This window comes from Poecilia formosa, unplaced genomic scaffold (assembly GCF_000485575.1).
Source record: "Poecilia formosa unplaced genomic scaffold, Poecilia_formosa-5.1.2 Scaffold180, whole genome shotgun sequence".
NCBI classification, from domain to species: domain Eukaryota; kingdom Metazoa; phylum Chordata; class Actinopteri; order Cyprinodontiformes; family Poeciliidae; genus Poecilia; species Poecilia formosa.
In genome coordinates, this window is record NW_006800119.1 from 155,360 (window position 1) to 183,001 (window position 27,642).

Sequence of the window (27,642 nt, forward strand, 5' to 3'; positions counted from 1 at the left end):
AGAAACTATAAATGTTGTGAATGTTAGACATGTTACTATGGACGGTCATTTCCAAAATGGCTTCAAAAACAGCCCCTCTGAATGGAGATCGCAGTTTGTAAACACAGATGTTTACAGAGATAATACCTTAATAGTTTGGAGTTACAACAAAAAGCGAAAAAAAATATGCAATTATCAGACTTGCACGTTAAATTGCCCTATAAAACTATGTTTTCCTTTTCACTGTTTATATAATTGGCCTGCATGGTGGATTAGGTTGTTACTACTGACTCAGTTTTTATTTTGGTGTGACGTCTGGATATTCTCTCTGTACACGCAAGATCTTTCTCAAAGCACTGAGGCTCTCTCACATAATCCACAAACATAAATATTGGGTTAAATAATAATGGCCAAATGACTGCAAAGTTGATGAGCTCTGCGTTTGCCCTGCGATGGACCGTTGACCTGTCCAGAGCATGCCCAGCTTCTCAGCCATCGATATCTGTGACAGAATTAAAAATAGGCTTCAAGAGTTTTTGCTTTTTCCACGCAAGTTTTAGACGGACGAGGTCACAACCGAGGATATAACACTCAAAAATCCTATCGTTTCGGTTGAGAACCATAATCTGGCGTATATGCAGCTGCTGAGAGAAGCAAAGTCAACGATTTTCAGTATCAGTGAAGTGTTTAAAACTGAACTTGGAGGACGCACAGAGATTTAAAGCGGCAGTTTTATTAGTTATTCAGTCAGATAGTGATTGCATGAGACTTTTCACGAGACTTTTGTTACATACGTAACTACTGTTACGCATGTAACAAAAATCATATGTAATGTTTGTTACATATGACAAATGTTGACATGTTTGTTAGATATCAACACTGATATGTAACAAATGTTAATTTATGTAACTGTTACATAAATTAAAAAACATTGTTTGTTGCTTTATGTCACAAACAATAATGTGACAAAGTAATTCTGCAGGTGGGGGTCGCTTCATCCCAATGTTTTTCACAATATTTGAGGAGAATTTGCAGTAAACCAACATCAAATTGCAAGTTTATTGCAGCTTACTGCAATAAATTCAGTTAATTCCTAGTTTGTGCTTGGAATCAATTGTGCAATGAAGCAAAAGTTTGTGCTTAATTGCTACACACACACACAAAAATTGTGAATCTGTTGATTTTGCGTGAATTTCCTTGATTATGGAGGAGGTCCAAGTGATAAGACAAGCCTGTATGTGGCGCTGTCACAGACGTTCACCATGAACAGAGAATACTGGGAGAAGGTAGGGGATTAATATTACTACTTAAACAAAAATGTAAAAAAAAAAAAAGAAAAAAAAAAGAGATTTCTGTTTATTTAAAAAAAATAGACATAATAAAGCTTTTTTTCAGGGCTCCTCCTCAAATTCCATTTGCTTGTGAACAAAGGGCCGAAGCCATTTAGTAACAATAACATTCCCATGTGGATGGATCAAAGCTTTTAGCAGAAATCTTTACACTCATTACATTCACCACTTAAAATGCTCCAGCTTATTAAAAGGACAAATTAAAGCGAACGAGTAATTAAAGGTGCAGGCACAGGCCTATAACACTCGTTAATTAAATCGACATTATTTACATCCGTTCACCATTGAAACGACCAGCGTTGAGGCTCACAGACGCATCCACAGGTATGAGATCCCATGAAAGCACCTCAAAGGAGAAAGAGTTGGAGGTGGGAAAGCTTTGACGAGTAAACCATCGGTGCAACAGTGATTGTCTGGGGTTATGACAGCTCTTTTCAGGAGTCTGTTAGACTTCCACCCTCCTGATTTAACACATGAAAGTGGATTTTCTTGACATCTCGAGAGGCAGCCGCCGCCCTCCAGGCAACCACTGCTCAGAGAGAGAGAGAGAGAGAGAGAGAGAGAGGGAGAGAGAGAGAGAGAGAGAACTGGGGACGTGTTAAACCTGGGAGGGTAGGGAGGCAGAGGTCGCTTCCAGCTGTGAAAAGACTCATCACTGCTTTTATCTCTCAGCCAATCCGAAGTCGGCATGTTAAAAAAACTTTGTCAGAACTTGAAGCAACCTAGTTTTTTTTGGATTCTACACAATGTTCTTTTCTGCTGCTTCTACTTTCCTTCCTGTCATGTTTTGACAGGGCAGAAACAGTGAACTGGGATTATGTACTTAAGGTGGGCATTATTTTTTTTTGGAAAAATCTCATGGTCTCTTGCGCCGGCGTTGACTTTCATTCGCCAAGCTTACGCACACGGTTGGTTCAGCTCCAATCAGAACAAGCTCCAGCTTCTCCAGGAGCCACACAAATCAAATCAAATGAAGCGATCATATGAACTTTGCTGTGGTTGTGTGTGTGATACAGATTCTGTGATGGAAAAATTACCAAAAAAAAAAAATACTGTTGAGAGAAAGACCCAAGTCAAGACTGACAACAAAACCTACAGCATCACATGGCGAAACAGTGAAATTTAAACTTTGTGCTCTGATAAAAGAGTATTTACTACCTGGGTTCACTCAGGTCAGCCTAAGGATAATTTATTAAACCATGACGGTGTTTGCATGATCGCTGCATTTTTACACAGAAGTTGAGGTTGGAGGCAACGCATCAAAAATGGTCTTCCAGTATGAAACAGAGAATGGATCAGCCTTTCCAGCAAAAGCTCATTAGAAATGTAAAATAGTGCAATAAACCATATAATAGCATTTACCTAAAAAAAAAATATAGTTATTAACCACACTTTGCTTTTAGATTTGACAGATTTAGATTTTCACTTCAAATCTTTGGCTTCTTAAGAGCGTCCAATGGAAACATGATGACAGTTTAAAGCTCCTAAAACAAAAGCTGCTAGGACATTTTTCATTTTTTGGAGTTGTTTTTGAAATGGTAGAAGTCCTATTTGTCTGAATCAAAGTAAATTTTACCCTAATTTGTACCAATATTTTCTATCTTCATGTTGCCACTTTGTGTTTTCCATTTCCATTTTAAACCAGTAAACCAAGCATTTGAACCCAGGTATTATCGTTGCAAATCAGCTTATCTTCATGACTAGAGATTAAGTGTCATAAAATGCACAAATTTAATTCATAATTGCTTTAGATCTCTTTCATTTGTCTTGGTTCTGATCCAATTCGGTCCCCTTGATGTCAATGAAATATGACAGTTTATAGCCCATTATCAAAGAGAATAACCCTCGGTATTGCTTCTTGCATAAGCCTCTTTTCCTTACTGTAGCATATGAGTAGATTGTAAAAATTACTTTAACTTATCAAGTGTCAAAGTGAGTCTGAATTGTCCCCCGTTAGGTTCAAACTTAAACAACGTCGGCACAAAATGCTCCTCCATACCCAAATCATTCAGGTACAAGATGGTAAAAACAAACATTTACCTGGTTAGTTTAATAATGAGACTAAAAGAATAATCCAATGCAAGTAGGGTTTTGAATGTTTACCAGAACCTAACTTTAAAAAAACCTGTATGCTACTTAAAGCACAGACCAAAGCGCCATGGAGGAAAAACCCCAAAACACGACAGAACGAAACGCTGGGAGAGTCACTCAAGAGTTAATTCCAGCCAGCATTCCTTCCCCACTGGTGCACCATTAAAAGCCACACATCTCACCTAACCATCGTTTATCTCTCCACTGCTAATTAGTTCCGATCAATTACCTTTACTCAATGCTGCTTCCACCTTTAAGAAAACAGGAAGAACTGCTTATTCATTACTGCTCTTTTTTTTTTCTCTTTTTTTGCCAGTCTTTTAAATACTCCCTCGGGTTGGTTCCACTAGCTCCTTTTTTTCCGTGGGGAGGCTTCCATTAAAAAGCCATTGCTCACCATGGGGTCCTGCGTGTGACAGAGGTGGGCACCAAGACCCTCTGGAACCTCTCTCTGTGTTTTGGGGAGCTCTGGTGGAAAAAAAAAGAAGAAAAAAAACAGGGAGGCTGGCTGACTTAATTACAGGCTTTAAAACAGCAAACAATCGTCACAGTCCAGTTGCAGTTCTGAGTTGTGTCTGACAGACTTATGAGGATAGGAAAAGAACCCCTTGAAAAAGGTGGGTGACTGTATAAGTCATTAACCACCTGAGGTGGAGCTGGCAAGTTTATTCTAGCATAAATACAACCGCGATGATGACAAATGCACAGACGGCTGCCTGATTGCGCACCATTGGAGCGCAACTCTAGTAAGTGAAAAACGCTGGATGCGCTGTGGAGAAAAGCTGCAGACAGAAACTTCTTTGAGCAAGTTTGGGGTTTTTTTGTCCTGGAAAGTAGGGGTGTGGCAGAGGATATCACAACATTAAAACGCCTCAAAATTTCTTGTGAAATTAAAGTTTGTCTGCGTAACTTTGTCCGATGAAGTAAGTTTAGCCTATCGTCGGCCCTGGAAATGAAAGTGTTTGTTTTTGATTGGCAGTCATGTTCAATAACCAGTATTTATTAACGCAGATCTTTACAGTGAGCTCTGCAGGCGAACATGAACAGGAGTGTAACAAGGTCTCATGAGGAATCCTAAGTATGTAAACAAACAAGCATTTAATACAAAATGCGTTTTTGCAGAATTGACTACTTCCTTCATATTGGCAATAAAAAAACTTTTCTTCAATAGGAGCAAGAACCTTATACTAAGTTATCTCGTCCACAGTTTTGTCAAACATTCAAATGAAAAAAACCTTTTTTATTTTTAAATGAGGGCTGAATTCTCCACTATATAATGATTTTCCACCATTTAGGAAATTTACAATTTTGCCAGAAATCATTTTTCTTTTTAAATAGCATAAAATATAGTTTCAAGTCTATGAAAGCATTAATCTCTCTGTGGAAACTAAAAAGAGGAACATTTTTCATTATCTTATTAAAATTAGATAAGCATTAAAACAACGATTTGAACTTGTCAAAACTGAACAACCAGATTCCTCTACACTGATTACATAAACACAGCACATGTTGTCTTAAACCTTTGCTCCCTGCCAAAATAAAAAAGGCGGATAATAAATTTTTCCTAAAGTGTTGTTAAAATCTCATCTTGTTCAACTTCCCAGCATGTAGAGCATTTGATTATTTTTTCATTTGGTGAGCTGGATATTTTGTTACACCCCTACTGAAAAGTTTATTCAGCAAATCGTATCTCTACTCAATCACTTTTAGAAACTTTTATTTTCACCCTGGATGACGTAATTACATTCAATTTAAAGACTTTATGAAGGAGGGACAAGTCAAGCAGAGTGCAGCCCGTGAGAGCGGCTCATTCACAGGTTGGAGGGACCAAAATAGGAATGAGACCCTAACCTGCACCTTTGCCTCACCCTCGTCTCCTGCGTCTCACCCTCCCTCTGTTGAAGCGCTTCGGCCTTGGACTCTTGGTCCGTTTGTCTTAAAGACAGAAAGGAAATGCAAAGCAGGCTGCTTCGAAGCTCTGGGAAACGCCACGGGACATCTCTGAGGGGAAAGGTGGGGGGGGAGTGAAATTAAATAAGCCAGCTAAGATCCTCGCCGTAAACTGGCAATAAAGTATTCATTAACCCTCTTATTGAAGGGATAAGCAGGAAAACAAGCAGCTGAGCTAAGAAGTTAAATGGGGACTTGAAAACAAAGAGCCTGAGAGTGTGTACATCTTGCTCAGACAAGCAGAGAGCGATCAGAGAATCAACAAAGGGATGGAAGTGATTGAACATAATGAGTAACATCGGGGCATTAGCAAATAGTGTCGCAAATAAACCCCACATGCCTCTAATCCCCCTATATTACAATACACTGTGATGGCAGGATGCCAGAACGGAACGGATGATTCGTCTTTGCTCCTATTGGACTTTTATTTTCCCAATCCAAGAAACTCATTTTTCACCTCTACTCTCATCCGCCGTCTTCCTTTCTGCAGTTCCTCTGTGGTGCTCCTTGGACCTGCGTTGAGGAATCTATAGGCAGCACATAGAAAGGCCAGCAGGATGCTCTGCCCTGCATTCATTAGAAGAAGAAGAAGAAAAAAGGCCTAATGCAAGTTTGATGCCCACCCCCAGATCTCCCAGAATGTGAATGAACTTCTGTGAATAGGAGGCAAACCTACACAAACGCCCCTGCGGCTATAGGACTCTAACGGAGTGTGTGGGCAACAGCAAACAACAACAACAACACGGGGAAAATCGCACTGAATGCCAGGGCTCCCTCCCAGTCTTCGTTCTTTTTTTTTTCCCCCACCTTCGCCAATCAGGAGGAAGCTCCGCTGCATGAGGGCGCCTGAAAGGATGGGCTGTTGACAAAAACAGCCCCTGTAGGGGGTTTGGGAGGGCACCACTGACCCTGCACAGGCCTTCAGTGGGTGTAAAAAGTCACACATTGCAATTAACACCTACTCCGCCAAACATGCAGAAGGCAGCAGAAAGAGAAATATTCAAATCAGCATTTAGAAAAACCAGACCGCAACAAAGACATCAAAGTGAAAGCATTGTTTACGGGCTGAATCCTCACAATGGCTGAACCCTTCAGTCCTTCTTTCACACAACTTTGTTTCCTTTTACCCCAAAGAAAGTGCATAACCTCAGAAATCAATTCACTTTATGGGGACTTTATGTGATTGATCTTCATATTGGGACGTCAGAGGAAAGTAGAACCATCTTTTTACTTCAACTATGGCTTGAATTTTCACATTTTCAACCATCGTTCTTTGCAAAATTAGTCAAACTTAATCAGATTGGATGCCGACTGTCTGAACAACAGATGATTTTAATCTGAACTTTGACCCAGCCATAATGATATTTTCCGATGTACAGCGTTAACTTTCCGACATACGCTGTGCTTTGCATGTGGGCCACAAAGCTAAATTTTGTTCTCTAACAAGTGCTCCTTCTTCCACATATCTGCTGCAGCCTCTATGTGGCAAACTGAATCTGGAAACATTTTTTTGGCTTCCTTTCAGCAAAGACTTTCTTATTGCACATCCCAAAAAGGTAAAAGTTTTCTCCAAAGTTACCTTGGGCGTTTTGACTGCTTATACACTTGTTCTCCAGTTTGCTAATTTAGGTAGATAGTCATGTCCCAGTAGGTTTGCAGTGGTGAAATACACTTTCTATTGTCTGAGCTTCACTTGAACAGCCTTGGCTCAACAGCTTTCTCCCTGACCTGTGTGGTCTGCTCCTTGGTCTTCATGATGCCGTTTGCTCACTAATGTTCTCCAGCAAACCTCTGAGTCCTTCAGAGAACAACTGGATTCATACCGAGTAAGTCGCTTGATTTTATTTAGGGGTGTCAGGGACTCATAAAGATGCATGTCAAACTAAGTTTTGTATTTGCAAAGGACTTGCATGCATCCTTTACCTTTAACTTAACTGTTATGTGCCACTTAGTGCCGGTCTATAACTCAGACACATTGGAGTTTGTAAACGAAGACAAACTGAAGAAAAGTTCAAGGAGTTTGAATCATTTTACAAGTCATAGTACTCTGTATTTAAAAGCTAAATGCCAACACAGTTTGCTTCTGATCAGTGCCAGTGATGTTCAGCCTAACCCACTGTGCACATTAACCACTGACTGTTAGCAGCCATGTACGGCACGCATGCAGAACAAGCCCCAGCTGAGAAGTTCATTCATTTCAGGGGTTTTGCTGTTGTACAGCAGCCATTTATTGGTCTAAGCTTTAAGCACACACAGCCCTGCCAACAGTGACTTCATCCACATATCAGCAAATTAACATCACAGGCTTGACATAGTGTTTGCTTAATAATGTAATCTTACCAAGATTAATATGACAAAGATTAAGTGGCAATGAAATCGTCCAAATTTATCAGAGGTAGGAGTGGGCCAACTATGTGAGATAAATGGTGTGGAACTCACAGTCTTCTGCTCCGTCATGACCAGCTACATTACTTTTTCATGACATTGTAAGAACTATTAGTTGAATTGATCAGACACTAAGTGACTCCCAGTTTCAAGCATCTAGCATCCCAGGTGAGTGTGGTGTTTGCATGTAAAGATGGCCTGTGAGAGCTTCCGTATCATGAAGGGAAATTTTGTGACGTCCAAAAAATCCAGGTCAGTCTTTCTAATATGCTGAGCAAGGCAACTTTATTTAAGTAGCGCCTTTTGGCCAAATGCAACTCAAAGGGCTAATCAAATCATTTATGCTACAGTCTAAATTGCAAAACAAGGCAAGGCACCATTGAAACTAAAGGCAGATATTAATAGCATGATGGGGTTACAACTGAGTGTGGATTTTTGTCAGACGAGATTTATGACACGACAAGCGCATTTATTGCTCATAGATTTATTGTGCGTAAACGTAATGATTTTCCTCCCACAAACTCATCACACCCCCCCTAAACCGAGACCATTTCCCGGTGACCTTAAATACATGTCAATGTGCACAAGTGTGAGTGGTGCAGGCAGTGAGACACCTCTGAAACTCAATCCCCAAGTGACAGAGGGTGAGAAATTACCTTGATGTTAGAGACCAGAGGGGGGCCGTGGCCTTGACCTCCTCAGTCAGGCACATGACCTCCTAACTTGACCTTTCTGAGGAACTCCCCTATACTTAATGTCTGCAGGGATCAACACATATATGGAGAAAAGCCCTAAACAAACGACTACAAGTACTTCTGCTCGACAGCGAGTACATCATTCAGGAGTAACACGCACTCGTCACAATTCTGCAATAATTACGAGCGCTTGCCAACAAGTCACAACCTGTGATGGATTTTTAAGTATAATTAGTTGAATTTCTGACCATTACATGTTCATTTAGTGTGTCACTAACTGTGTTTTTGTCAGTAAAGGTAGTGGATTTCATAATTCTTTAGTATCTAACTCAAAAGATCTGAGGTTCTACATCTTCTAATTGAAAGACTCCCATCTGGTTGACGTAGTCACTTAACCAGAATACACTTAGAGGTCTTTTCACAAGCTTTAAAAAGGTCTATTAAAAGTGATAAAGATTGTCATCTCGCAGATTAAACATGTTGGCAAAATATGTGCAGAAAGAGTGAAGAGGGATGTGAGATAGATGGCCTTAAGGCCTCCGGCTGCAGAAAGGGAGTGCCTCTACCAATCAACCATTTTGACGCTCAAAATAAGTAACAGAAGCAAACAAGTGAGAACTTGGCTATTTGTGGTTGAGACTGAGCCAAGCACCTTGTAGGCCCTGAGCCTGAAGGTAAAGGGCGGGGTGGAGGCAGGGCAGACATACACGTTCAAAGGCAAGCTTAAACTGCAGCTTAAATACCGAGCTTTAAATTACTAATGGCTAAAGAAGATGGAGGAGGGGGGTTTCTCAAAGTTTTGTGGTGTATTCCAGCTAAGTTGCACAAGAAGTTATTTAAAATGAAGATGCATTGACCAAAAAAGGCAATAAAGACCGAGTAGATTTTTTTTCCAAGAGCCAAAAAGACAATAGCAATTCTAAACCCATGTGCTACAGCACAATTCATTTATTACAATAATTATCATTACAGTTGGCAGGCACTGACGTTTTACTCTCCAGTATTCTTAATACATTTTGGAGACAGTGGGGCAGGATCAATAAGGATGGATTAATATTGTTTTGTCACATTATACATCTTCTTTCAAATTCACTTGGTGTTGTTAAAACAAACATGAACATGAACAGCACCAACAACATTCAGTAAAAGCTGAAACCACGTTCCCATAAGTGGTCTAAAAACGTTCAGAAAAAGCTCAGGAATGGACTGACAAGTTAAGCCAAATGTTTGCTGTGACTCTTTACAACAAGTGGGTTCACAGAGGAACAGATGTGTATTTTGACTGGTCTCCTCTGGTTACGTAAGCTTAGCGCTGGGATTTAGCCTGCTGGACCAGTTCAACAATTGACTTGCTATAAGCTCTGAACTGTTTATGTTTGTCATGTAGGTCAGTAAAATGTAGGTATTTGACTGTTTCAACTCCGGTCAGGAATTGAGGACTGTTTTATTAGAAGTGAGTGTGAGTGGTTTGCTGTGAATAATTAGAAACCTCAACGCGAGGGTCTGCATACATCCAAACATGGAAGTAGAGTGGTTCCAAGGTAGCAAATTTTTCTACTTGATACCACGAGAATTTACAGTTCTGTGGATGACAAAGACAAACGACCAGTATTAAAGGAGGATAGTGGGAGTGGACAGAGCTGTAAGTACAGTAATGAGGAATGGAGGTGAATGGTTACATTCAAAAATGTCACATTTCATTAAGTACACAAAAGAAAAATTAACTCTTTCCTACTATTTAAGGTGCATTAGAATTTACTTGATATTGCTGTCTATGAAGCCTAGATGTTCTGTGAGGACGGGTGCAGGTATGAATCGGATACAACGGTTCACGTAATCCGTCTGATCTATTATTGACTCTGACACCCTACTCTGCCACAAAAGAAACTCGAGTGCTAAGAATACACAATGTCCAACAGCAGCGGCAGAGCAGACACAAAGCCAGCATGAGACTTCAACCTGTTCAGCCAGTCTCCACTAATGCCCCGTTTCTTTACAGGTGAGACTAGATGAAAGTCCTGCAGGAAGTCTAAATAAAAGCCGACCCGCCTTAGTGAATGGCAGGTGTAGTACACCAACCTGATCATAGATAGTTAGGCCTGACAATGAGCTCTTGCTTCCTATTTAAGAGCAGGAACTGGAACAAAACTGTACAATAGACTATGAGAAACGACGGATCAAAAGTTGCCGGATCAGAGGATAGAAAACATCTATGTCCTGAGCCATTTGGTTAGTGTTTCCCAACTGAGGGTGGGGGAGGGTGGGTCAGATGCAACAACATGCCTGTGAAGGTCTACATGGACAGACAACACTGGGTCCTGTGTCTCCTTGAGAGGGGACTCCGGTTTCCACTGATGAGCCACTGACAGAGTCTGAAACCTGACTCAGGAGGGTGTTCAGCAGGTGAAACCATCATCTGAAAGGGAAGATCCTGCTCTCATCGCCACATAACCCCGTGTCTACAGAGTCCAGAGAGAGATCGCGGATTTCCTTTGCCAGGAATTCCAGATGCCAACATCTCTGTATAGTTACTGATGTGTCGATGCTAGAGGAAGAATCACTAGGACGTAGAAAAACAAAATTGCGGTTGGAGTATTTACTTTAGGAGCAAAAATTAGGCAGACATATGTGTTGTCAGCCTCTTTCACAAAATGGTTTCCTTCTCACCGTCTTTGTGATTTCCGAAAGGTCTGAAGCTAGAAGGGACAATGAAGTTAACCTGGCGAGACAGCACTAAAAAGACTGACTTATGTAAGGGCAGGTAAGGTCTATGCCCTGAGGGTCAGATGAATCAATAACAGACAGTTTATAAAACCACTCAGTCAAGGGACCATAGGTGAAAACACACCTTTACTCAACACTGTTCTGGACACATCTATGTCACCGCAAAGTTTGCATCATTTTTGGAAGTTCCCATCTTAGACCTTTTGAACCCTTTATTGAGAAATTGTTTATCCATTAAGGAAGGAAATTAATATTGATTAAAAGGTTGGTAATTTCATCTATAGGGTTCAGTTTTCTTCGTTCCACAATAGTGAGAATAAGAGCCTGCATGCTAACAATTATAACGCCTCCATTCTCCATATGTTGGGGAAAGACAACCCCAGCACTGATACTACTTCCTCTTTTATCAAACATTGGGACCACCCAAGCAAGCTGTGATACACTTTACAACCTTGCTGCCATATGGCATTGGAAGCAATCGGAGCAAAGTGCCAAGTGGCTTCACTCTATACCAGCAAAACAATGTCTCAATTCATGGACCACTATAAAGAAAGGCTTGTATGCGCTTAACGACCACGGAGAGGAGAAAGTAAAGCCTCACCGCATCAGGTGAGCAGGCGGAGGTAAAGGTTGGACAACATTGCAATGAGATGACTGTGATTTTATTTCCAAAGAAAAACTGGCACCTTTGGATGGGATGAATCTTTTTTTTTGGAGAACATCATCCGTCTCCGTTTAAATTTATCCATCTGCTAGAAGCAAATCATTGTTTTATCAGGTCAAGCAAAAGATGAAATGTAGTTGAGCAACTTGTACAATATATATAATGAAAAACCTCCAAGTTAACAATCAGAGGCTCATATAAGTATCTATATCACCTAAACATTTCCATTCTGTGTCATTAAAATCCAAACTTGAATGTATTTGCTGAATTTTCATGTAACTGACAAAGTAGAAAATCATTGAAAGTAAAAGGAAAATATCCATCCAAATGTGAACATCCCTTTACTCTGATGCTCCTAAATAATAGCCAGTGGAACCACTTGGATTCAGAAGTTCCCCATTTTAGAGGTGAAGAACTTTGAATACATTTGCAAGGTTTTAAGAACTTGCAGGTTGAATGCAATGCTACTTTTAATTTTCAGTTCATCCCAATCAGAACAAGGTGCTAACTGGTCTGGAAATAAAATGTAATCATGGTCCCATCAGTCTCCCACCTAAGCAGGGGGCAGAGTTGAAAGCAAACAGGGCCTCACAGGGAGACAGATAATCAATCCCCGATTACTGACCTGTCGCGCTGTGGCTATTGGACATACAATGTGCGCTGTTCGGAGATTGCCTCTGACTGCTCGACTGAACATTCACTCACGTCTGGTCTTCGCTAACCTCACTTTATCTTAAGGAAATTCGAGGGAAAATTAATGAAAACCTCAAAATTTTTAGGTTTTGATCGAAATACCTTTATTCCAGTTTTAAACAAAGACGTATACACACCTCCAAACTCTTCAAAAGGCGTCTTTCAAGTTGTGTAAACCAGAAGATAGAGTGCGTTTCTGGAGCAGGGCTCGGACTGGAGATTGGAGCACAGCCTTCTTTTGATTTACGCACACTCCTCTCTACACCCACTCAAATTCTACATGTTTCAGTCTCGCAGTTGAAAATGGCCTCTGGCCGTCCAGCTCCTTCCAATTAAGACAGATGGGTCACAGAAGAGTGCAAGCTGCTGGGGACCGAGCTGCGTTAGCACTTAAACCACCATCACTACTCTGCCGATTGCTTCCAGTGGCTAACCGCGGTTTTCTGAATGACTTCTGCGGAGGAGAGAGCTTTATGCTAAAAATAAGTGAGCTTAGCAGCTACACACACTGAGGTCTGGGACATGGCCAGAGTAATAGAGTTTTTCAATGATTTCAGTCGTAACTCTTCTCTATTGTAGGGACACCGTCTCTGATCTTGCAAATAGAAATTACAGCCAATCACCAGCAGTAATGCCAAAATGCTGGAGCGACGGATTGACAGGTTTTACATTTGGTCAGACAATACAGGAATAACGCAACCAAAATAATAGTGATTCAGTGCGGTGACATCTGCACAAGAAATGGTAAGCACAGGTTAAAGAGTGCACATTAATGACAGTGTATTTGCTTTTAAGTGCTGCGACAGGAATGTAAAACACACACATACACACAATTGTGTTTCTCACTCTGAAGTCAGACAGTCAATACAGAGTAAACACTCAAGACTTAAGCCTCAAACTTGCATACTGTCAACACCGTTAAGGTCAGGTTGGGGCTAATGTGAACCTCTGCACAAAGACAAAAGTGACATCATGAATATATGCTGAGAAAACAACAGTAAAAACTGTTTAAACATTTACCTGCATGTCGTAGAGTGGCGGTAAAAAGGCCAAACCCTAAGCTGAAGTCACCAACAATTATTTACCAAGCAGTACCATTTATAAATCCATTTATTTCTATAATTTTTGATAAAACTTAGAAACCCTTGTTTTAGTTTTCATAAAAAGAAAAAAAAGTTTTAGTAGATCCCAAATTAATTTTAAAGAATCTGTAGACGTTAAGAGTTGATATTTGTTTTGTCTATATTGCAGCTTTTAAGATTATGTAATTTTAAGGTGACCCCACTGCCAAAAAACAAACTAAAAAGGCTAATTTTTGTAGTTTCACATTTAGCAAAAATGTGAAACTATGATTGAAGGCCTTCAATCAAAGGCCTTCAATAGCCTTTGATTGAAGGCTATCTCTTCAATCAAACCTGAACTGGATAATTATTTTATAGATGTTTTAAATTATGAACTAAAGATGGTCAAATGGATTCTAAGCTCATAAAAATGTAATGGCGTTTTATTTTAATAATGACAGAAAGCTCTGGAACAAACCTCTACTAGTGGTTAACAGTCAGCAAATTTCAAAGTTGTTTTAAAAGCTGTGGGGTTTTTGTGTTGTTTTATGAAACCGTTAGCCAGTTTCATAAAAAGTCTTAATATCTGAATCTTAACACCGTTTGGAAGCTTTGAAGCACATGCTAACTTTAGCTCTACTAGATGCTAATGGTTTGTTGTGGTAGTCTCACAGTACTTAAAATTCCTTTTATTTTTTTAAATTCTGTCATTTTACAATATTTGACCTTTTTACCATTCAGTGTAGCACAACAACACTGCTAGCTAATTAGTCAGGCTATCTGCTCGAGGTAGCTAGCTTGCAGTTTGCCACTTGCTTGCCAACTGTAGTTTTTAAAAAAGAATAGCCTTCAAGATTATGTTGAATTATTGTTCCCTTAGGAGCGATGGTTGGCACACTATGACAGTTTGTGTTTATCCCGAATGTCTATTTCTTATGAGAGAAATGTTTATTGTTGCATCCTTATTTTAGCTAGCCAACAGGTGGGGACGAGCTAGGTAACAGCTACGACCAGACAAAACTCTCTTTCTGGTTTCTCACTCATCCCAAGGATTTTCAACCATGCATGACAAAAAAAAACAAAAAAACTTGAGTTTTTGAAATTGTAATTTTAAACCCATCGATAACTGGCCCACACCAGGTCTCAATATAGGGCTCATGATAAATGTTTAAACTTCTTTCACCAGACCTGACATCAGATGGCACTTCAAATGATTCATATTTGGGTTATTCTGTGGCATTTAGCTACTTCTTAAAAATTGAGTTGATTATTTTTATTTAAAAATTTACGCAGAACCTTCTAGAAATAAGAATTTCCAAGCCTACTGGTTTGGAAAAGACTAAACTGCAGACTTTGCCAATGGGTAAAAATAGAATTCATTCATAAAAAGGGAACATGGATGGGATTAGAAATGTTTGCAATACCAATAAAGCCATGGTTGCTTTCTCTTACTGCCACCTGCACTGCCATGTGCTGACCCACATTCATGTGTCATCCCGGTGGATTTTGGTCTCACTTGTGCTCGGTTACCAGGCGGAGGACGAGGAGGAGGGAATGTGCTGTAATCCTTCTGATGTTATGGCATTTAAAGGACTTTCCTTTGTACTGACAAAACCATGATTTCATGGCTGTGGTTGTGAATGAAGTTGTTTCCAATTTTATTAACACCAAGCTAGAGGGAGGTGAGAGGAGCACAACGTTAATTCTTCTGTGCTCTTTGTGGAGCTGGCTCCACCCTCAGCTATAGATCTAGTCTTTGTGGCTTTTCGGAAGGGATATTTTATGTTTGCGGAGATTCATGACCCTGTGCCCGTTTATTCTAAACCGGTGCTTACCTGTTGCCCGTTTGTCTAAGTGGAGTGTGAAAAGCTCCAGGCTGAAGGCATTTATGTAAACAGCTCCAAAAGGCTAAATTGCACACAGGATGAATCCTGCACAACATGGATGCACTGGGAGTGGAATCGCACTCCCAGCAGTCTAGATGAGGCACTGGGTTCATGTGAGGTAGAAAGCTTACAATAGCAGAGGCATAATAGTGGATTTGGATTCGAATCTGCTTAATGCACGAAGTCGCATATGTCATAGTTGGAATGTGGGCCAAGAGCAATGATGTCACTCTACACACAACCTGGCATGGCAAAAACTTTCCCCCAGGGAGCGATTTTTTATTTTTTTTTCCATTTAGAAAATGTCATGTTTTCTTTGCCCCACAGGGTGATCCATGAGGAGGAATGTGAAAAGAGAAGGGAAAAAAAAGAAAAAGAAAAGGTGGCACATGTAAATCAGTCGAGCACGTAATGGAGCCACGCTACAACAACCCCTGCACGACTGGGTAGTCCCGGAGAGGCGAGTGCCTTTCTCATGTTAATTCAGCGATTCACTGCGGTGATGGAGGCGATACAAAGTGGGATGATCTGGTGGCTCTAAATTCAGATCAAATTAAATCAAGAGTGATGTCTTTACTGCTGTTTCAGGGCACAGAGCAGAAAGAATGACCATAATTGAGAGGAAAGTTTTCCCTCGTTTCCAGGCACCTGGTAAAGTCATAGAAAACATTACAACACATGAATATATTATTCATGTGAATATATTATTCATGTGTGACTAGGGATGCAGCGATCCACTCGTTTCACTTCCGATACATATATCCGAGATGTAGTATCAGCCAATACTGGTCCGATATAGAATAATAGTGCTGAATTGACTTTTTATTTTTTTTTTTAAACACAGACATAAATGTATTGAATTACAAATTTATTCCATATCTCTGCACACAACACACTTTAATACACCAATAGCTTCACAAGCTTGTAAAAACAACAACAGGTGTTTAATTGGTTCAGTCAGTGCAATTAGGAGTATAACAACCAATGAAAAATGGATCATAAAAAAACTGAAACTGACAAAAACAATAGATTAACAGCCTTCATCAAACATGTAAAAATAAACACCACAAACCTACTGGTTCCAACTGGTTCAGAAAGTGTAAATAGGAATTCTAGATATGATGTATAATAAATAAGGCACAACATCGCTCAGAGCACAAAGCATAGAATTAGACCGAGTAGATCTGCCCTTATGAATTGGGCACATCATCACAGATACCCGATCTAGAATTTTAATCATTATTGGGGCCGATACAGATATTAATATCTGATGCGATCAGTACTGAACTTTATGGCCTGGATGCAAAACGCAGAAAAGAAAGACTCCACACTACCCTGCACATACCTCCCCACAGTTAAGACGTGGTGGTAGCATCATGATATGGGGATGGTTTTCTGAAGCTACAATGGGGCTCATTAGAGAAGATGGATGGAAGTAAATATGGACATTTTGAAAAGAAAAAAAAATTAGAGGTTGCAAAAAATTAGAGTTGTACAGAGGTTCAACGTTCAGCAGAATAACGACCATAAACGTACAACTCGAGCTACAAAGACTTTGCGATCGCCAAAGTCTGTCACTGCTTCTAGTTCAAAGAAAGTGACTCAAAGCAGTCTTTATAATCATTTTTCTATTTTTTTCCCCAATCGAGTCCAAAATAATTTGCAAACTGGATGCCTTTTATTTTTAACAAGGAAAACATGCAAAATCAATTTAAACTTCAGATCTTCAATGATTCAATTAGTCATTTCCAAACAGACTACTGACTACTTTATTTGTTTAATTAAATGATTATAAGCTCAGTTTTCCAGCAGGTACAAAAAAAAAACAACAACTTAATTTTAGTAAGTCTGCACACCAGTGGCGAACATCAAAGCATACCCATGTGTTAGAATGGACCAGAGTCAAATTGAGAATTTGCTGTGATACACGAAAACTGCTGCTCAGACACTCCGCAGCCAGTCTGACTGAGATCCATCCGTTTTAAGAGCAGAATTGTCCACCACATCCGTCTGAAGATGCACAGACCTGGTAGGAACACACGCCCAAAAGATCCGCAGTGCTTAACCCCAGCAACATGTGGTTCTGCAAAAGCAATGATTCCGAAGGGCAGAGAACAAAATGCGCACCACACATTTAGGGTTTAATTACCAAAATCGTTTTGAGAAACAATGCTGACTTTTCTTTTTACTGCACAATTATGCACTACTTTGTGCTGGTCTATTTCATGAAATCGCAATAAAATCCACTGACGTTTGAGACTCACTTTATAAAAAGGAAAACTTTTCCATGGATATAAATACTTTTTAAAGCCTTTAAAACTGCATTTTTTTCCCACCCAAATGGTTTCTCTAGAAAGTTCTTTTTTTTTTTACTCTGATCAATGAAACGGCTTCCACCTTCTGCAGCGTTTTCACGATGGAGTGCAGCGGAAAAGCGTTCGAGCAGCATTGAACTGATGATGCTGCATTACTTTGACTTTGCAGAAGTTGTTGATGTGTATTAGCTGCAAGACTGGGCACAGCTCAATAATAATTAATTAACTAACTACCTAATATTTACAACAGCAAAGAAAAACAACAGGACTGATCAGTTTTACCTGTGCGAGGTAACTGGTTCGCTTTCAGAGACCGAGGTCTGTTAAAGCCAACAGGAAGCAGCGTAATGCCATCCATTGGCGCCGGAGCTTACAGGGTAATCCCCGTGTTTGTTTTAGCCCCCAGCATGCCGACGGTAAACACATCATGGCTGACACTGGGAACGGATTTAATTGGCTTGTTTAAAGAGAAAAAAAAAAAAAAAGATTTTAAAGGCACAAAGCTTCATGGAGAGTCATGGAGTTTGCTTTAGTCTAAACTGTCTTTTTGAAGGAGAAAAACTAGTTAACCCTCAGCAGGGTCCAGGTAGGTTTTTTTTCTTTAATACGAGCCTCTCGGGGCCCGGGGGTCCCTGGTGACAGTGGACCTCTCCGTGAGTTTGCTTCACTCCCTCTGCTTATTTGAAACACTGTTTCCTCACCTGACGGTTTTAAAACTGAGGTCTCTCTCTCTCTCTCTCCTCAGCTTATTAGGACAGAAGACATGATAAAACCTGAACAAAGTTCACTTCCAAGATTCATCTGTCATACTTAATAAACACGTAATCTCATTAAAATGAGCATAAACAGGCAAATTTTTATTGCGCTTCCTATGTTCGCTGAGGGTTTTTATGGGTGGTGGTTCTATGTAAATAATAAAAGGTGTTTTCCTGTCATAAAAACAAAGCCTGCGCAGTTAAAGCAAAGCAATTAGGCTTCATGATTTACTTTGCCTGCTTTTAATAGGAAAGTGAGGGCTTCCCAGATGGAGGTCACGGTTCTTAACCTCATCCCTTCACTACCGAGTTAATCAGTTTGGAGCATGTGTTCAAAACAACCCTGAGTGGCACAAGCAACTTTCACAATGACAACTGCTGCCTTTTCTATCCAAAGCAATAAACCCTGACTGACTGAAAACTTATAATCTGATCTCTAGGATCCAGTATACGAGCTTAAAAACATAATAATGATTCAAAAACAGCCTTCGACATCAGCTGGTTTGAGATCCTCAGGATATGATAAAGTTTATATTTATGGTACGAGTCCAACGCAAACTCAACCTGAAATTCAGGATGAAATGAGCCAAACCGGATGCTTGATGATTGACTCGAGCCTCTGTGGTTCGTCTAATAAGCACACAGAATATCCAGCGCACAGAAACCGAAACCAGAACGTGTGACATAAAGTCATCTACTTGTTAACACAAGTCTAAACAGAGGAGCGTGCAGCTTAGAAGTTACACCGCTTATTTAAATAATGGTCTAAAAACGAAAGCAATGAAACGTCACTTAAAACAAAATGTCAGGTTTACTCCAGGCTTGGGCCTATTATTAATCTTAATTAGTTAGATCGGGCTCAGACACAAAGCCAATGGCCTCAGGTCGGATCTTTCATATTCTATTCTATTTTTAGGCCCGATCTAAACTCTATATAATAACCTTGAGTGAAAAATACCTACGTTACATGTTAACACCTAATTAAAAAAAATAAAAAATGTAAAGAGTGATGAGGATCATTTACATAAAACCAGAAAAAACACGTATCCTCCTTCCGCTATTAATATATTCTATCATGTTTACAATAATTATAACTATTTTTGACATAAATTTGTTTTTGTTGTTTTGATCCATAAATCTTAGCAGAAATGCAGAACTAAAACCATCTGAATGAAATACTACCTTTGAAGTGCTAACTCTTTTTAGCTGATCGGCTCTTTATAAAGTATACATCTTTTATAAATGTATAGTATGTATACATTTTGCTGATATTTGCGGCGTAACTCGCCCTGACGTGTTTCCAGCCTGCAGATGGCCACTTAACAGACATGCTGCTCACAGCTCGCCAACTGTTGCTTTACCAGTGATGGGTGCCGCTCATTTGGCTTTCACACCAGGCATTTCCACATCTTTCTCAACCTAAAATATTTCTAAATAGCTGAATTTATTTATTTTTCTTTTGTAAACAAATGAAAAATTTAGGAGCCTTCTTTCAGCAAGCTGACCAGCATTGTGCAGCAACATGAAGGGGAGGGACAATGTTGCAGTACTCCGATCCATACTATTGGTCACTCCAGAACTTCATCTGCAATCTCAATAAAAGGACTTTAAACCCCAGAAGCTGTATGAGGGAATATTTTTAGGTGGTTTTAAAACTGGAGCTTTTTCAAACCTGGCTATTCCTTCATCCTGGTAACTGCCTCATGGCCACAGAGCAGAGTATACGAGCCTAAAATTTCACTTTTATGAATTTTGCTAGTTACAATTGAGTGTCGCCTCAACTTGCAAGTTTCATAAAGTAATCGGGGGGGCGTCGTCATCTCCCATTTGACTAGCCCAGTATCCTACAATGAGCTAAGGTTATAATATCCCCTGCAATAAGCATAAACTGTTAAATTAAATGTAAATTCTATATTTTTCGTTTGAATCTAAAGCAATATCAGTTTACTTGGCTACTAATTATTCAGTAATAAATTAACAGTAGCGCCTGTTCTACATTTTTCTTTTGTTTTTGTGTAAATGCCACCACACAAATAAAGAAACGGTGCTAAGCTCGTCTTCATGTTGTGCTGCATTAAAGCTGCACCCCAGAGCGACTTTTCTTCCCCAAACAGCTCAAGCAAAGAGGAAAAAATAAACTGAACTTAACACCTCACAGTTGCATCAGGGAAGTGCAGCAAGCTTGCCAAGCTAAGGACAACACTGGCCTCTCAAAAAGCAATTAAGGCAGAGAGAGCCATATTATTGAATGGAGAGCAGGGAGTATTCCTCCGAGAGAAGCAGCAGCAGTAGACTGTGAAATTCATATTGACTAGAGAGGCAAACACACACAGGTAAGCAGCAGAGTGGAGCTTTTTTCTCCCTTCTTTAGTCCACCGCTGTAGTCTGCTGCTTTCAGGTATATTCACAATGATTTCGGACGTCAACCAAAATTGCAGCTCCTTTAATCAGATGCCTCAAAGATTAAAGAAAAAAAGGGCAATAGAACCCATTTCTGTAAGATAAACACTGCATTAGGCAGAAATGATATTTGGCATTTTAATTTGTTTTTTTTTTTGGTTTGTTTGAAATCTGCTGAGCTCTGGACATGTGCTCACTGAAGTGTTAAATCCCACTTGATTAAAGCAGGAAAACGCCTTTAACAATGAGCCGTGCCAGTCCACTTAATTAAGTCAACTTGCACTACACCAAGGGAGCTCTGGGAAACGGAGAGTAAAGCAAACAGGGCGCTCCTGCCTTTTCTCTGGATGCTAATCAAAGACTCGATCGGCGTCCTGGGGACAACACTCTGCACGACAGATCCCAGCAATTTGCTCTCAGTAATGCCAACCCTTGCCCGGGCATCCCGGCGAACCCCCGGAGGACCCTGGAGAACCCCCCAGCGACGCGTCTCTTCTAATCTGCTCTGCCGCTGAAACGCGCACACACAGACAAACCTGAAATACACATTTGCCTCAGCCTGACGGAGGGAACACATAAAGGCCCAGCGGGTCACCGCACGCTCCTTGCTGACTCGCCAACCTTGGTGGTGCAAGTACTGGTTTGTGCAAAGCTGCTGCACTTACATTAAGAGAAACAATCGTCATGAGTATTCTCTAAAAGGGAGTATTCACAATCTTAAGGAGTCATACACAATCGCCTTTGTGTCTACTTGGTCATTGTGTTTTTTAATTTGTTTGTGGATTATAAGCCAGAGGAAGCATCTGGTGGTTATTAGCCCAGCCTGAGGTCTGGGTGGGAGGGGGTCGGTGGTGATGATGGGGGCCTTACAGGAATCTAATGATTTGTTTGCGGTCTGCTCAGTGTTGCTCCGACGAGGCTGTACATGCTATTCCCATGCAAAACCCATCACAACTCGGAGCCACAAACTCTGCATTTAGGCAATGTCTATCGTCACTCATTCAAGCAGCAAACAGATGGAAACGCTTGCAAAACATTTGAAAATATTCACAATCCATTGAACTTTTTCACATTCCGTCACTTTGATGTATTTAATTGGGATTTTATTCGAGAGACAGATGAAGCAATGCATAGTTGTGAAGTGAAAGGAAAAGAATGCAAAATTTGTTGAAGCTGGTTACTCTAAAAAAAATAATAATAATAAAATAAAAATAGCATGCGTACCTCTAAATAAAACCCAGTATTGGTTGTCTTCATGACGATGGAGAAAATTGTGGCAAAGTTTATAGCTAGCCTGGTAAAAACCAGCCTCTTGTTCTACGCTTTGCTTCTCCCAGAGTGCGTGAACCATCGGCTATTGAGAAATGATTGTTCGCTGGAGGCATGGACTCTGTTGACGTATCAAATGATTGGAAAAAATTTTTTTCCAATTGCCAATGCTTGACCATGACATATGTAATGCACAAACTTGATTGTGAAGGAAGCACGCTATAAAGCTTGCTGGAAATTGCGTGTACTGTAATCAGCCATCCCTCAAGAAGTCCAGTGTCCCAAGTCGGGCTATGACATCTTGGCCAGTATTAGCATGACTTAAACATTCCTCTTGCTCCAACTTGAATCGCTCAACATTTGGAAGCGTGACCAACACGGACTGAGTGGTTTCTCTCCATTGCCCAACTACAACCATAGGCAGACTACAAATCTAAAGCAATGCAGAAACTCTTGTTCAAAAACTCCTTTTGTTCACTGATTGGCTAGGATAAAGTGTAACTTGAGAAATTCGAGATCAATGGGACAAATTCCATACATAGCACTGATGGGAGATGAGAAGGCAGCGTGTCTCCCATCAGTGCAATGGTCAGGAAAGTTTTAAAAAAGTTTAGATTAAAAAAAAATATCTCAAGCTTTGAAACACTTCACAGAACCATTTCAATCCATCATGTGGACATGGAAAGTGTATGGTATAACTGCTAAGCCCAAAGGCACGACTGTTCCTCTGCAGAGAAAAGAGAGCATTAATCACAGACAGAGAACAAGAGGAGCACAGTAATCCTGGAGAAGCTGCAGAGATACACAACTCAGGTGGGAAGGTCTGTCAAAGTGCAACTATCATGTGAACCTTGGTGTGGCTACAAGACAACTGTGTTGAAAGAAAGCAAAAGAAGATAATAGATAGAAATAGAGGCTCTGTTGCAGAAAATTAACAATACACACAACCCCAAACCTGAAACCTGATGTGAGCAGAATCACACTGCAGGGAAAACCTGTCAGAAGCTGAAAGATCACAAACCTTGCATTTACTTCCACTTCACAAATATTTATTGGTTTTTATTTTATGAGTGCATTAATTTGTGGTCGTAAGGTAGCAAGGTACAAGGCCTAAGGGGTATAAATACTTTCATAAGACATGTCTGAAGCAAGCAAATGAGGAGAGAGAAAGAAGATTGGATTCCTGCCTTTGAAGGAGATAAAGACTCTGGGTGCAGCAACTACTTCGTTGCTGCTGATTTGATTCCCCGAAGTCAAGCTGGATAGCACCAGGAGGACGAGCACCGTCCACATATCATCCAGCCTCATGGTGGACAAACCTCCAACGGCACGCTCTCTCTTTAAATCTGCAAAGACAAACACAAACATGTGAGAAGCGGAGATGCTGGCGCAACCAAGTGCTCCATAAAATCTCCCACAGAAAGTCTGGTTTTGTTTATCAATTTATGCGACGTGTCAAACCAGCGGCTCCCAGGGGCCCCATTGACTGTTGCTTTGGGCGGCAGAGAGAGAGGGAGAGAGCTGAGGTGCAGGAATGACGCCCAGATTTTCTTGGAGGCACCATAAAAACTGATGAGCCCTGACAAAGGGGAGCCAAGCTTTTAGCGATGTGCACACACTTCCATTTGGGAAAAATTATGTTTGTTTCCCAGAGTGTGACAAACCAGTGGAGAGAGAGTGCGTCAACTCTCCTGGGAGAAGCCTTCTCCTCCCGCTCCGTCCAGAACGCATTCCTGCCTCATGACAGCACACGTGTGCTGCCGCTCCTGCCCTGTGATTACAGGTTTACCTAATGCCAGGTTACAACTAAGATTACTAGAAAGATAGAATTTTTTTTCTAAAATGTTCTGATTGGTGCAATCAAGAGAATAAATATTACTTGTTGCAGAAAGAAGTGGATAGCTGGGTTATAAATGATGAAAGAACTGACCGGCGCGCCTCAATAGGCTTGAAAACAACTCAGAAGGGAGCATCAATTAATCTTCAGGGAATGACTAATGGACACGAGGGGTGATTGCTGATTCATAACTCATAGATCAACAAAAAGACTCCATTCCTGTCCTTGATTAAACTTTTTTAGGGTTAGGGCTAATTGGGTTCATCCAGTCTCCAGTGTTTGGACCCACCTTCATAGACCCCGGCAGATCTGCGTGGGCCTCAGAGACGCGGGTCGATTTATGAGCATGCTGCAGCTGTTTAAACCTCAACTGTTTACCGACAATTTGTTAACCGTCCAGCTGTTTATTCGGAGACAGAGGCCAAGTCCTTATTCGCACAAGCACACAACATCAAACGGGGTGCTGCACCCCAAAACAACACTGGGGACTGTGTGAAGGACACACACTCTTGCATTTTACTAGAGATGCACCAGAGATTGAAATCAACCAATTTTGTTTCCGTATCAACTCTGATGGGCAGGGCAAACACTGAAAATTAGAATTTCTGTTTTGACTGTTAAATGCATTAAAACAATGGACTAACACAATCTCCTGTTTCTAAATGCATCTACAACTATATAGTTTTTGTACACTTTTTTGATAATAGAAAAAAAAAATTATAACAGTTACAGGAAAGACACAACATCTTCACTCTGTAGACCACCTATATCTCTGAGCCTATTTATTATAGCCCAAAGAAAAAAATTAAATCAGCAGGTCAGACCTAAAGTAAATCAGAAATTGGTGTCAGCTGGTAAAAGGCTGATCGGTGCATTTATACATCATATCACAAAATCAAACGTGTCCCTCAGAAAGTACCATACATTCAGAAAATATAAGATCAAATGTACAACGCACATTAAAAACCACATTTGTCATATCAATGCTTCATATTTCAAACTGTTTCATTTTGCCTGTTTAAGTTATTTCAAGACAAACAACATGTCTGTTGGTTAATGCTTGGTGGGTAGAGCTGCTTCCAATTTTAGAGACAATTCACAGCGTTTCACTTGCAACTAAAATAAGAAAAACACAGAGAAAACCAGGCGGGATGTTTCAGTGTTCCTGAGAAATAAGAGCTGTAGACTGAAATCAGAGTGTGACAGACTGGCAGCCTTGGCCACACATGGGAGGCAGAACTGTAAACAGTCTGGTGTGGTATTAGAGCGCACAATAAACTGCAGAGCGATTCAACAAATACTCTCAAATTATCTTGTGGGAATCCATTCAGAAATCGATCAGAATCCCTACTCTTATTTTTTGAATGGAATGAGAGATTATAACATATTGGAAAACATGAAACATATATTTTTTAATCAAGTCAGCGTTTTATACGCATTTATTGGTTTTTATTTAATATATATTATCCATACCAAAAGAGAATAATTAAAACAATAAGTGAATAGAAGTAAAATCAGTCTTACCTCACAGCTTTCCGTAATACAAGTTCAGATCCAACCCTGCAAGCCACTGAAAAAGCCAATCCCAACAGATCGATCACACTCTCTCTCTCTCTTTCTCTAAGCTGAAATCAATAATAATAGAAAATCCCTGCGCGGCTCTTCAGCGGCCCGTGTTGCGTTCAGGGGTGCGGCGGCGGGGCCGTCTGTATACCTGCGCAGAGCGCGCGCGTGTTGGCCCCGGAGTTGTCAGTGAGCAGTCAGGGAGAGAGAACATAAAATGTTTCTCTAATTCATCATTGTCCGAGAGCGCGAGGCGAATACATGCTCTCCTAGCACGAGCGCAGCAAACATCTCGTGGGAGAAGTGAAAAAGAAAAAAGCGAGCAGAAAAGGTAAAAGAAAAAGTCCCCGCGGTGAGAGATAAGGTCCGACAGCGCGCTGTGCGTGCAGCGCTGGAAAGTTGGAAGCTCCTGTGTGACTGTGGGGGAGAGGCAGGGCGCTAGCAGGTGGATGCGAAGGCCCATTTGCCTGTGAACACACCCACGGGGCGGGCTGGAGCGTACCGAGCCGCCCCTCAGTCCCGGTCTGCCGGGGAGCTATACAATTCACCGCCGCAGGCTTTAGAGCAGCGCGTGCGAGCAGAGAGCAGCAGAGAAGAAGTCAAAGTCATCTCCACCTGAGGGATCCAATCATGTTGACCCTCACGTGTATCTCACATCGATGAAAGCTAAATAAATAAATACTGGCTCACGCCAGCCCAAGGTGTGGGCTGGCGTGAGATTCTCGCTGTAATACCTTTACTTAGAAGTGCTGTACTTTCAGAGTATTTACAATAAAATATCCCAATTTTATTTTCAAACGCTTTTGAAGTATGACTTAACTATTTTAGTTATGAAAATATTAATTGTTTTTATTTCGTAGAAAGTTACTTTTAGGTACATTCGGTGCTTGGCTAGCTTAAAATATGAACGTGTTAAATGCTGAAGTGCATTTACGCAAAACAATACTTTTTGCTGCCCTGTTAAGCTACTACCACATTAATTAGTCAGGTTATCTGCTCCACTAGGCAGCCTGCCACATACTGATAATTAGAAATACGCACCTTAGCTATAGTTTGAAAACCGTAATTCCTTAAAAAGGCAAATATCATATTTCGACCAACTAATATTGAACATGTGAAACAAATAATAATCAGCCTCTCCATCGTTAATATTAATAATAAAAGTGATTGAAGCTATACCTGTAACAGGAAGCGAGTACCATATTTGGAAGATGATTGGGAATTGCAGTTTTGGACACAAACTTCAATGGAAAAAGAGTCTCTCTGTTGAAAACACGTTTTTGCCGTAAGTTTAAGCATTGAAGTCTTGGTCTGTTACACCCTGAAGTTGTTTTCTGTTGCTACTTTACTAGTGCAGTCAATGTTAAAATGAATTTTTTTTTTATTTAAAAATTTAACTCCACCCACATGGGATGAAATGCTATGCCAGTCTTATTTTAGCTGGAGCGCTCATTACCACATGTTATGCACTTCTGGGAAAAGAAATAAAGTCTTCATACATCCCAGTAATAAATGCATTAGATTTACCTTGTTTATGTCCAAGTGCATTTAGTTGAATTTGGTTACAGCTGTTTGTGAGCATAAAGTTTGTTGGGTAAGAAAACATGTTCTTTTTATAAAGGTGCTTACTTTAATGTCTGGATTGAATTATCCTGGCTATTGCCTTCCTATGCAATTCCACTCGATTCTCATTTCCCTTCAGTGCTCTGTCTGGGCTTTCTCCCATTGAACTGGATTTTTCCAGTATAAATTCAACTGTGCCAATCAACAAACAGAAAGACGTTGTGAACAGCAATGTTGATTTTGTTTTAGAATCGTAGTCTGCTTGGCAGTGGCAGCAGAGGAAGTGAACAAAGCGTGTTGGCCACGCTTCCAAATATTGAATCAACATTAACAGCCATCTTGTTTGGCTTGGCACTTATCTCTTTGCAGTGGAGGATGATCATTTACAGCGCAGGTGATTTCCGGGAAGCTTCATAGCATCGAACTGGTGCAGCGACTGGGTAAAGTTTAAAACTTCAGGGTC

At 40.5% G+C, this 27,642-nt stretch overlaps 1 protein-coding gene across 1 annotated transcript in view; it reads right to left on the reverse strand.

The window, feature by feature from the left end:
* LOC103147342 (semaphorin-3F-like) overlaps positions 1-26,096 on the reverse strand; it is a 57,175-nt gene extending 31,079 nt beyond the window's left edge. The window contains exons 1-2 of the mRNA XM_016678317.1: positions 25,578-26,096; positions 23,404-23,562 (exon numbers count right to left, since the gene is read on the reverse strand). Of these exons, the coding sequence (XP_016533803.1) occupies positions 23,404-23,524 (121 nt within the window). The 5' untranslated portion in view covers positions 23,525-23,562; positions 25,578-26,096. The remainder of the gene's footprint in view (positions 1-23,403; positions 23,563-25,577) is intronic.
* Positions 26,097-27,642: the final 1,546 nt, after the last annotated feature.